General features: G+C 27.8%; 2 protein-coding genes across 3 annotated transcripts in view; one reads left to right on the forward strand and one right to left on the reverse strand.

The window, feature by feature from the left end:
• LOC119679271 (cilia- and flagella-associated protein 206-like) overlaps positions 1 to 2925 on the reverse strand; it is a 21089-nt gene extending 18164 nt beyond the window's left edge. The window contains exons 1-5 of one of the 2 annotated variants that reach the window (XM_038091525.1): positions 2439 to 2925; positions 2198 to 2378; positions 1795 to 2144; positions 505 to 753; positions 20 to 447 (exon numbers count right to left, since the gene is read on the reverse strand). In XM_038091525.1, coding sequence (XP_037947453.1) covers positions 20 to 447; positions 505 to 753; positions 1795 to 2144; positions 2198 to 2378; positions 2439 to 2885 — 1655 coding nt within the window. In that variant the 5' untranslated portion in view covers positions 2886 to 2925. Of the gene's footprint in view, positions 1 to 5; positions 448 to 504; positions 754 to 1794; positions 2145 to 2197; positions 2379 to 2438 lie in introns of both variants that reach the window. The other variant, XM_038091527.1, reaches the window with a different exon arrangement.
• Positions 2926 to 4653: 1728 nt separating this feature from the next.
• LOC119679272 (protein rigor mortis-like) lies at positions 4654 to 8000 on the forward strand. Its single transcript, XM_038091528.1, has 5 exons — positions 4654 to 5446; positions 5502 to 5673; positions 6429 to 6579; positions 7451 to 7708; positions 7776 to 8000. The coding sequence occupies exons 1-5, from the start codon at positions 4670 to 4672 to the stop codon at positions 7885 to 7887; spliced, it is 1470 nt and encodes a 489-aa protein (XP_037947456.1). The 5' UTR covers positions 4654 to 4669; the 3' UTR covers positions 7888 to 8000.
• Positions 8001 to 12154: the final 4154 nt, after the last annotated feature.

The following is a 12154-nucleotide window of genomic DNA, read 5'->3' on the forward strand; positions in this document are numbered from 1 at the left end:
TTGACCATACGAAATTGATGTTTGTGTGGAATGCGTTTGTGATTTCTTAATATTTGCCAAATGAATAGTTTCACGATGAAGATCCCACTTATTGAAAGTGGAATCGTTTTTGTTTGCTGGTATTAAATCGTTAACTATAACCATTTCAGTTTGCGTGTCGATATTTTTAAATTTAGGATCATCTTTGACATCATTCTCATGATCCCGTTTAAGAATAATATCCATTAAATTGTATAATAATGTTAGATCGATTGATGTAAAAATCGTATTATTCAACTTAAGTATAAACTCCTCAAAGTGACGTTGCGCGAATTTCGATAGACCAAGATTAGAAAAACCAAACTTGATCTTCATATTGTCACATATCTGCTTGTTTATGGTACCTGGTAATAGAATCCCCTGAGTTAATGCTATAGTTAGAGAGCAGTGTTTCTCTATTATTGACGGCTGTTAATATATTTCATATTAATATATTAATTAGTGTTAATATAATTATTTACTTACTATTGCCATAAAATTAGTTTTGAGTTCCCTTCGTTCTATTTCTTTAAGATTTTCTTTAAATGTATAAACTAATGGTGATTTTGTTAGCATACTTTTTTTGACGCTAGTTTTAAGTATTTCTAAAAAATTTTTGCGTATAGATTCGGAATTATATTCGTCCATTATATCTTTAATTCTGTTAATTTCAACTAATACATTTAGGTTAAAATTTAAGTTATTCCACAGTTTGGACAAGTAATTGAAATGAGGCTAGAGAATAATTAAAAAAAAGATATTAATTATGTTTAATCATGTATAAATTAAATATATACTAATAATCGTTATAGGGTTAATTATTTAACCTATCAGTACAAAATATCGCCCTAACAGTGCAGTGTGCGTATACTGAAATACGATTAAAAAGATTTTTACAAAATCCTTGGATTTTATCAAGACACTTTAAACTTTAAGAATGCCTTGAAATTTCAAAAATGGCTCCTACAAAACCTACATAGAGGTTTAACTGTATCTGGTATCGGTAGGGCTTAGTGTATCTGATATCGGTAGATCTAAGTGCATCTTACAGCCATCTTATTAACCTAACCTAACCCATCATCATAGAACAAGAAAAGCCTATAAATATATATTTATATATATATATTTATTTATATATTTATAATTTTATATTTATATTTATATTATACTATGTATATTAATATGGATTTATCATGTTATATATATTTAATACTTTTATATTAGAATATACATATATATTCACTAATTTTATATAATATATATATATATATATATATATGAAAAAATTTTCGTAAAATACTACTTTTATAAAGAAATAATAAAAAATTGGTTTCTTTATGGGTGAAGCAAAAGGGACTGCTATTATACTTGCAAGAATTGTCAATTAGCTTAATATAGGTTTCCATATGGCAAAGCGTATAAATATCACGCATATATACGTGTATCTCAAATGTGTGCTCTAACTGTAACTTTACGCCCTAGGTTTCTCATTTATGTTTTCTTGTTGAAATACACATACAGACTTGGACTAATCTCTTTCGATGGCTTCATCTCTTCAATGTAATAAGTTTTCTTTATATGAACCCAGATTAGATTCAATATTCCCACCTATTTGTCTTTATTATTTAGACACTACTCTCCCTCTGAATCATCCTCCTCAATCATTTCTTTTGTGTATGCTTTGAACATCTTTTATGGGATTTAAAGAGACTACAGAAATAACAACAACGAACGACTATTGGTAGTTATTAAATACAAAAACTTATATCGACTTACAAATATAACTTCTCTGTTAATTGCTGTACGAAACTTCAGTAATTCTATGATCCTATTTATGACACATGTGAACTTCTCGATATTAAACTTAATCTGTACCTCGCATTTTTCAAATTTTTCTATTACTTGTTTCAAAAATTTTGTATACACCTCAAATAATACAGTATATTTGTTTAATAATCGAAGTTTTTCCATAGGCCAAGTACAACTTATAGTGCGTTTTTCGGAATCTAGCTGAATCATTTTTGATATACCATCAACGGACATTTCGGATAGTTTCATAACATCTGCTTCCGCTTCCTTCAAAGATTTTTTTGTATTATTTTTTGCCATTTCAAGATCACCAATCACTATAAGAAACCCATTAAATCTATTAATCCAGTAAATTTAACATACAACATACAATCCCGTATTCCTTCATGGTTATTGCTTGGACCTAATGCAGTATACAACATAATACCACACACAGTTTCACTTAAGCGTTTCAAATAAGCCACGCGATTGTAGCGTTTTTTGTGTATGTAAGTTTTTAAGTCATCGGCACCAATGACACTGCTTAACGCTTGCTTACCGTTTCTCAAGAGCTAAAAAGAAACATAACATTTTTAACACAATATATAAATTAATATTTATAATTTATATACCACAGAATCTTTAGGATCTCCCATCGTAAAATTTATTATTGTAAAAATGATCATTTTATGGAAAAGTTCCTCAATTTGCTTCTTATTGCTGTTTTCTGGATACTGCAGAATATCATGCAGGAAAAATTGCAATTTTTGTTCAAATTCCTTCTCATATTTTTCAGTTAAAAACTCGTTTTCCAGTTCCTTGCAATTGTTGACGGAGTATACCATCTTAAAAGTACAACCTGTCGGATCTAAAGGATTTTCAAGTATCCTCAAGGCCCCCTCTAGGAAATAAGCTATGTCACAAGATGTTAGCTTGCGCATAGGCAGTCCATCACGTGAGTCACGTGCCAACAAATGTAGATAATTGTAGGCAAATTTCTCGTCGACTTCCAAATTCCGTTCTTCACATTTTTTCATAAATTCGTCTAAAATTGAGCCCAATAAAAATGATACAACCATTTTAGACTTAAATTTAATAAAATAAATAGAATAGAATAGATTCTCCCTTAACAAAAGTTTATTTTATAATTTTTCCAACAAGAGAATATTGTGTTTTTTTAAACGAACATTACTTTATTTGGTTGCTAAGATATTTAGTTATAAAAAATAAATTTAGTCATAGAATTTAGTGCTGTGAATTATTTCTACTATTCACATTATTGTGAATAAAGACTGTATAATAATTTTCAGTAAAAAGGGACAATAACGCAACCAACAAATTTATTGTAAAACCGATTTTTATCGGTAGCGATTTTTCAGTAGCTTTTGAATGGAATGGATGAAATGAAATGGACTATATCAGATTTGTCAAAAAGCTCGTAACCTAGAATGTAAGACGTCGAGAACTATGTAAAAAATATTTATTTATTTAACAGCTAGGACTAACTAGATGACACGTCCACTTGGGTCTTTAGACTAAAAGCTAATTCGGTGGGCTTCGTAATACTACGAGGGCTGTCTTTTAAGACTTGCGCCTAATAATGAATATATTTTCTTTTTGCATTATTATTATTCCCTTGGTGTATTTACAATGTATTTATTATTATTATTACAATGTATTTATGTATTATACTTTGTACATTATATGGCATCTGTATTATTTCCAACCAGATCTTAGCATTTAAGACCAGACCTTACTGGGATTTAAATCCAGACTATGTGTGTCATAATTGCAGCACATTGTTACTTCAAATAAATGAAATCATAAACAAAAACTGCCATAATTCGTGATTACAGTTAGACAGGACAAATAGGCTATATAAAGGGTATATAAACTGCATCCATTGGAAATAGACATGTTATTCGTGATAATAACTGTTTAGTACTTAAATATCTATTGACTTAAGGAGACCCAGAACAGTGGTAGCTGCTGAGGAAGAAGTCTTTCATTTCTGGAGATTACATGTGAAGGCTGTTAAGAACTTTTCTTCACCACTGTTATATCGCAGTAAACTCCTGTTGTTAGAATATATCCGAGCTAATTCATGTCTGTAGTAAAGGCGGACCATAAATAGTAGTAAGTGGTGTAAATCTGGTATCACAAGCGCCAGGGCCCCTTATTTTAGGCTAATTAAAATTGGCCCATTTCATGGGTGTATCGTGGTGACTGTGGTTAAAACCCAAAGTTATGCAAGTAGAGTGAGTGTATTTATCATTTCAGTAGAGTTGAATTTTTTAACCGTTTGTGTTAGATGGGCCTCACTTTTTTCCAAGAATGAAACTATATCCAAACGTATAGCTACAATTGGTATCGGCGAAATTCCTTGAAATTTTGTTGCGCCGTTTTCGTCGCATTATACTGATACGTGTGTTAATAGTACCTTAATGGCAGGTAAAAAAAAAAAACTTACTTTGATAAGTCTTATTTGTAAAACCCAATGTAAACTCCATTGGGTATTGTGAATAGTACTGTTATAAATACTAAAACGCCTGAAATCTAATGACGTAATGCAATTGGCTAATAGGACGTAAAAACCTTAACTTCGCTAGATAGCACATAAATGTTGTGTTTATATTAATTTATTTTAAATATCATGTATTTAAGTATATAACGAAATAATAAAATTGATTTTAGTATTTATTTCGTTATAAGAATGTGAATTTACCTAAAACTTTAATAATTATTTATTGTTATTACTATAAAAAATGGAAAAATAATTAAAATAATTGTACATTTAAAATATTGTATGTAAATAAAAATGATTTAATTTGATGTATTTTTAGATGTTTACACTATCCCAGAAATGGGTAATGCTTCATGTATTAGTTTTCGTGGCTATTTTGCATTCTGTGGAACTCAAACTGGCTATTTGCAAATGTTTCGAATGGCATCTCCAACAAGATTTGTATTCATAAAATCCATCAAAGTGCTATCGCGTTACATTAGTCGAATTAGTTGGAGTCCAATAGTAACAGATCGCTTTGCTGTAGTTGGCTCAAATAAGGAAATCCATGTTTTCAGTTTTGATGAAAAGTCAATGGAGTTAATAAAAATTCACACATTAAGCGTTGACAATCTGCAAAATCAATTTTCAGATATAAAATGGAGTAACAGTGATGGGGATAGATTTGTAACATGCTCTCTTTCAGGCGAGGTTCGTGTGTGGGATATGAAAGAACAAAATAATAAATTAATCACTACTAAAGTCTTCAATTGCCCCATACGTTGTGCTATGTTCTTGCCAACCGATGAGAATATTGTTTTGTGCTGTGGTAAAAATTTATCACTGGAAACATTTGATATACGTTCAAACTCCGTATTGTCAACTTTAAATAAGCGTGTTAGCTCAATAGATAACATTCTATGGGCCACTAAAGCTTCAACTGTTATGCCTAAGCGTAAAAAGAATACAGGCCTCAAATCTGAAGAAATGCAGTCTACAATTAACATGGAAGATAATAACGAAGATCACATAAATGACAATAATTTGGATCTTGAAGGTAACCGAGAAGAAAACAGTGCAAAGACTGTAGATGAAACTAAAGAACGTGTTCAATCAATTACCGCTGTTAGAGAAAAAGTAATTGTAAATAAAATATTCTCTCGGTTTTTTAATTGTACAATTTTTTTTTCAGGAACCAACGACAGTTCTTTACATGATAGGCAAAGAAATCAATAGGAATGCCAATCAAATATTATTAAATATTTTAGATAAACGCAGTCAAAAAGAGCGAAATGACGATACGAGCTTATGTGCTAAGCTTTTTGGTAGCAAAGATGATTTGCAAGAAATTTTTAATGCTGAATGTAAGATAGAATTTTTATGTGTTCTTTTGTATATTAAATAGCTCCATTCAACTGAATAGACCTATCCATTGAATCAATATCTTTGAATGTGGAATATATAATATTTACAAATTGACACGGAGTACACTTAATATTTTATTCCACAGATGCAAAACAATTTTTAATTATTTTTTATGGTTATAATATAAAGAATGGAATAACGGAATGATATGGATTATAACAGTGTTTTCTAAGCTTTTTTGTTCTACGTCTCATCTAAGAGTCTTTTAAGGTTAGTTAGCGTCTATAGATTAATGAAGTTACGATTATAAAAACGACAGGGTTATAATGCTTCTTGTAGAAAATTTAGTTTTGAATTTAATATTGGAGTTTTATAATAAATGATGTAATTATTATTTCACATTCTATAAAAAAACTGATCTACAGTTAGATCATAGAGTTATAATTATGACCATCTGTTATAATTATAAAATTTAACGTTATTATTAAATATTAAAAATAATATTTTACCAATTAAGTAATAAATTTAGCTAACTATATCCGGTATTCTCTTGCATTTGAGGTTCAATGTAAGTCTAATAATTTTGTGGCATTATCGGACTTAAATATTTGTTATTGTGTTGTTATTATAGTCCTTACTATAGACCTGCTTGTTATGCTTCTGACAAGTGTCGAACGAATGAACCGTGCATGAAGGGTCTATTCGGTGGAATCGTACTAAATATTTTTATTAATATAATTAATATATATTTCAGTAAACCAGATTAAGATGTCAGGGGTAACAGGAACAAATCTAGGTATAATACCATGCCTAACAGGTAATATTAAAGAATACATCGTGAAGCAAGCAGAAGCTAAGAAGCTTACGGAATGGCATTTGATGATGGCACCAAAAATTTCAATTAGGTAAGTACTGGTCATATTTTTTTTATATCTTAGGTATTAAATATTAATATAATAAAATATAATAAAAAAGTAGATGTATTAAAAATAATTCTTTCTAACGTTATAAACAAGAATATTAATTATAATAGAACTTTTGAATTGAAATTTGAAAAGTATTCTTAAAAAGAGTAATTAAATTAATTATTTAAATATATATTACAGAAAAACACAGTGCTTACCCACATATTTCACAACATGAACAACATGAAATATTATTTCATAAATAAACTAGAACTCCGATCTATATTGCTGTAAAATAGAACACAAATAGTGTTAATTTCTTATTAGGATCAGGGTTCGTTAGGGGGAGATGACCCGACTTAGAGGGACAAACATTTGGAGGTATAAAACCACATGCTTGTTTGATTAGGCCTTCCCTTTGATGAAGGACTTCAATGAGCAAAACTCATTTCGAAAAAGTAAAGTGTTATTATATGTTACTTTCAACATAATGATTTCTATTAAACATTGCTCAAAGAGCAGAAAACACTCACAAAAAGTTTTCAACTTTAAAGGTGAAATATATTTAAAATTTTTTGGATATGTGTGTGGACTTAGAACATTTTTGGATCGTAAGTTACGATCTGTGCTCTATACTTTACCTTCTGCATTCCAGACTGATAAAAGAATACTTCCTCTTTTCAAATTGTTATTGAACTCAAATATTTATAAAATATTGTAGATTTGAGTCAAGTATTTTGAGATCACTTTAATATTTATAAGTACCGATAGCAATGCATTGTTTTCAAACTATATGAAATAAATTTATATTGGAATTGAAATGTTTATATAAAAAATTTAAATTAATCATAAAATTATATTTTCGTTATAGATTTTGGGAAAAGTGCATGAATGCTTTCGCATTGCAATTGAAGGAAGAAGGCAAACCCCTTTATTCTGCTTGTACCTATATAGGTATTAATAAGATCTCTGAAGCCATTAAAATCTTATACGACCGCAATCTATTTCGCGAAAGTTTCTTAGTGGCGCGCTTATACTTAGAACCAGATGATCCGAAAATCATTAAAATTTTTGAAGATTGGGTATTGTATTTAGATTTAACTGGCAACTTTAGTGGAGCAAGTTTGCTGTAAGTTTCACTCTATACACACTGGATTTATTTAAAAATAATTTATTAATTTGTATTTTCTTTTTAGCTGCTTGCTGTCTGGTGAAAAGAAACGAGCCTATGACTTGATATGTAAAATTCGTCAAAGGGACGAACATATTGAACACATAATTAATATGTTTTCAAATACTTCTATATAAAATCGTTCTTGTTTACGAAAGACGTTTTATATAGTGCCACATTTTTATATTTTTATTAAAAATTCTATATATAAGTTTAAGTTGTATATAATAGATATATAATAAGTCCGTATATTATATATGCGAATATTATATATATTATGTATACGTATTTTTCGAAGAAGGATAAGCAGTTTTATTAGTTGCTTTGTGGATATAATAATAATTATAAATGCATTATAATTAAAATTCAAAATGAAATTATAAACGTATTTCAAAGTTGAGAAGATAGAATTAAAAAGATTTCCATAGATCAATAATGAAGATATTAATTTATTATAACTTGCATAACCGGGTATAAAAGGTGACAACAAATACGTTAGATTATTTTTTATTTAATTATAACTTAACGATTAATAGTGCTTAATTACACCATATCAAAATTTTCTAAATCAATCAGTTTCATTAGCTGCTTTTTAATTTCAGTTAAAATTATAACAGTATACATTCTAAAATTGGAAACAAAATTATAAAAGTATTTGAAATTTTTTCACAACAATCAATCAACGATCGATAATTTTTCATCCATAAAAGCAAAGCTTAATATGGTTAATATATTTAAGAGAAATACTAATATTTAACGAAGATGTTTAAGTTTAAATGAATTTTCAAATTATTAATTTTAAATTGAAGATTTAATTTTTTGTAGTAATATAAGTGGCATAGTCAAAAAGAGGCTTAATGGCATAATTTTCATTAATATTTTTTTTTATTATTTTCACCGTTATTGTTTAAAATAAAAATGATTTATGAATTGTTACTAAATTGACATAAATAAATAAAACTGAATTGCTTAATACATAATGAAATTTAATCAAAGCTATCAGATACGTGTTATTAATAAGGTCAACTTTTAGCCAGACGAAGGAGTAGCGCCAATTTCTATATTGAGTCCAGCATACAAATTTGTTAATAATATCAACATCGCATAAATCACTTTTCTAAATTCGGAAAGAAGAATTTAAGTGTAGTAAAAGTGAATTTAGCATCTACTTCAAGTGAATTGAATTCTAGTAAATTGTAATAAATCCGTTTAATATTTTTGAAATGATAAAATTAAGATCACTGATTTGATTTCGTGGTTCCTGAAATGTCAAAAATTGCTTTCACAACTATAAAATCGATGTGGCAATTTCCTTCCAGTATTGCTAAACGGATTCATGTCCCAGATAAAGTGCTTGACACTTCAACGTTTTTGCTTTAAATCTCCTCCATATCTCCTCCGTTATCTTGCTGGAACGTAAAATGTATTCAGATGATGTTTCGATATGTTGACTAAAGCTTCACTCAATAAATTCAGCAAAACAATATAAACTCTTCAAATCATATTCTTAAAAATTAAATCTAACTAGACTATAAAGGTTAAATAATTTTTGTCAAAAGATCTGTATTTTTCTTCTGACAAAATATCACATCATATGGATCATCTTAGAAAACGACAGGAAACAGTATCAGTATTGGAAAAATTACTATTTTACGAACTTAATTTTGATTTAAATGACTCGTTTTCAAACGACATATACAACAAGTTTTAGTTGGCAATAATCTACTGGTCTGAAGAAAATAATAGTGAAGGACTCAAATAAATTGACTAAATTGAATTTTGTAAATCTATACCTATGTAATATTTTATTCTTTGGTTCTTTCTTAGTTAAAACTGTACATGCCAATTTTTAGTGCTATTTTGTTGAATTTGTTTTTATTTTGATCTTTAATACTTTTTTTCCCCCTTTTTTGGTACCGTTAACTAGCTAACTTTGTGCTCGTTTATAATTCTATATTTCTAAAATGGTTTTGTGTTTGTTTTTTATATTAAACAAGCCTTTTTGGTACTGTTTGTTAGCACTTTTGCTCGTTTATGATGCTATTTTTCTAAAATTGTTTTTGTGTTCATTTTTTATACATGTTAAATATTTTTTAGTACTGTTATTTAGCACTTTGGCTCGTATTTGATACTGTTTTCCTAAAAATGTTTATATATTTGTTTTTGATGGTGAACAAGTGTTTTTTAGTACTGTTAGTTAACACTTATTTTGATAATAATTTTTCGGAATTATTGTTATGTTTGTCTTACACTAATTTTGATACTATTGGTTATGTTTTTTTGCTTATTTCTGATAAAGTTCTTGTGTTCATCTTTAATACATATATAGAGTTTTTTGTTACTCTTAGCTAACGCTTCAATTTTGAATTATTTTATTATCCATAATTCAGCTAACTAAATCATTTAACGCTTACTTAAGTAAAGTGAAGGACTTTCTTTATTTATTATGAGTTTAATACAGAATAATTTTTTCAATATCTTATAATTACTTCAGTTTATTAAATATTCATTAAATATTTATTAAATAATTTATTTTTTCTGTTTTTTATTTCTAAAGAATCTAGCATATTTTCAGGCTAAATGGAAATTCCATGAAACATAATACCTTTATTGTATACCACAAACAGTCGTTTTTTAATTTTATTAATTTTTTAAAAAATTTTAAGAAAAAAAATATTGTGAGGGTGATATACGATAGTTTTTATGGATAATGTGATTACTATAATGTTATATAAAAAGTTTTTTGTTTGTTTAGTTTGAAGCTATATGTATATTAGAAAAAAATATCTAATATCGTTAACCTATATTTTCAAAGGAATTCGTCCTGAGGAAAAAATTCAATGCACTTCAAAATGTTAGTGACATTTTTATATGATTTTTATACAGAAATATTTTTTTATGAGTTTATGAATTTTATATAGGAATGTTCCATTTATATATAGGAACATATATTCTTATATAGGAATATAAAAAATAACTATATAAAATAAATAAAAATTAAAAACAGTCCTTTATCGTTGTCGATAAAAATGAAAATTTAAATTATAATCTTTAAAATTTTTTTAAAGTATTTAATTCATAAAACTATTGGAAAAAATTTTTGGTAAGTGCGTGTTCAGTCTGGTATTTGCGTTAAGACATGAACTTGTCAAAATTCGTTAAAACTTTTATTAATTGCTATTTTTTTTTATTTTTCTGTTGAGTTCTTATTCCAAATTGAATCGATATAAAAAAATATTTTAACTAAATACATATATAACTGCTTTATTATTTGAACTAAGTTAAAAAAAAAAATAAATCACACAATAAACACATTTAATTATTTTGCATATTATTATGATTACTTCCTTTGAATAGCATTATAAGCTTTGTTCTAGATGGTTTTAACCCTTGGGTTTTTAATAATGCGGTAGTACAAAGGGCCTATAGACGTAAGTGGATTGGTATAACCTAACCTAACCAATTATGATTAACAGAAACCAAAAAAAAAAAAATTCAATCTACATATATAAAAATATATTACAACTAAATATATAACTGGTCTATTATTTGAACTTAGTTGAGAAAAAATAAAAACTAAATCACACAATAAACACATTTTATTTCCCTGCATATTATTATTATTAACAAAAACTCAAAAACTCAAAAAAAAAAAAAAATTCACACCAATTTAAGTATTTCAAAAATAAACAAAAATTACTGAGTCTTGGCTTCCCACAATTAAGAATTAAGAACTTACTTTACCCTCAGTATAATGGTCAAGCATTGTTTACCGTAGCGTGAATATTTGCACTAATTTTTAACTCAGCACACAGATTTACGCATTAAAATTCTCATAAGAAATTAAGAAGTTAGATTAGAGATCAGAAAAAAAAATCTCAAAAAAATAGCATAATAACAAAAACAAATAAATAAATGACTGACAAATTCACACAGATTAAATATAACAACAATTAGGCAAGTTAAGAGCAAAGTCAGCAAAGAACTATCAAAACTCAACTGGCCTGGCCGTAAGTTTATATAGACAAACATAGAAAGAGAGCAACTGTAAGAAAAACGTAAAATGGCTTAAACAGCTAATTGCAGTTCAAACTTCTCTATTTGTTAGCAAACTGCAGAGCTTTAGTTTAATTTTTGTTAGCATTGAACAAGCACAAGCACAAGATTTTAGTTATAAAGAAGTCGGCAAAGTGAGCACAACGAAGCATTTATTTGTCTCGAGTTTGTTGTTTAAATTAATCGTTTCCACTTTTGCTTGTGTGCTACGGTTTCGTGCTACGATTTGTGCTACGCTTTTTGCTTCATTGTTATTGTATTTGTTGTTGTAGTTATTGTTGTTACTGCTGTTACTGCTATTGCTGTTGTTATTGTTATTGTTCCTGTACAGTAATTCGAAAGCTCTTA

Source organism: Teleopsis dalmanni, chromosome 2 (genome assembly GCF_002237135.1).
Source record: "Teleopsis dalmanni isolate 2A chromosome 2, ASM223713v2, whole genome shotgun sequence".
NCBI classification, from domain to species: domain Eukaryota; kingdom Metazoa; phylum Arthropoda; class Insecta; order Diptera; family Diopsidae; genus Teleopsis; species Teleopsis dalmanni.

Excerpts from the sequence above, each read along its gene's own strand:
- LOC119679272 (XM_038091528.1), top strand. The coding sequence starts at position 4,670 with ATGGGTAATGCTTCATGTATTAGTTTTCGTGGCTATTTTGCATTCTGT. Across the intron at positions 5,674-6,428 it reads AGAAATTTTTAATGCTGAAT|TAAACCAGATTAAGATGTCA; the intron begins GTAAGATAGAAT and ends TATATATTTCAG. Across the intron at positions 7,709-7,775 it reads TTTAGTGGAGCAAGTTTGCT|CTGCTTGCTGTCTGGTGAAA; the intron begins GTAAGTTTCACT and ends TTTTCTTTTTAG.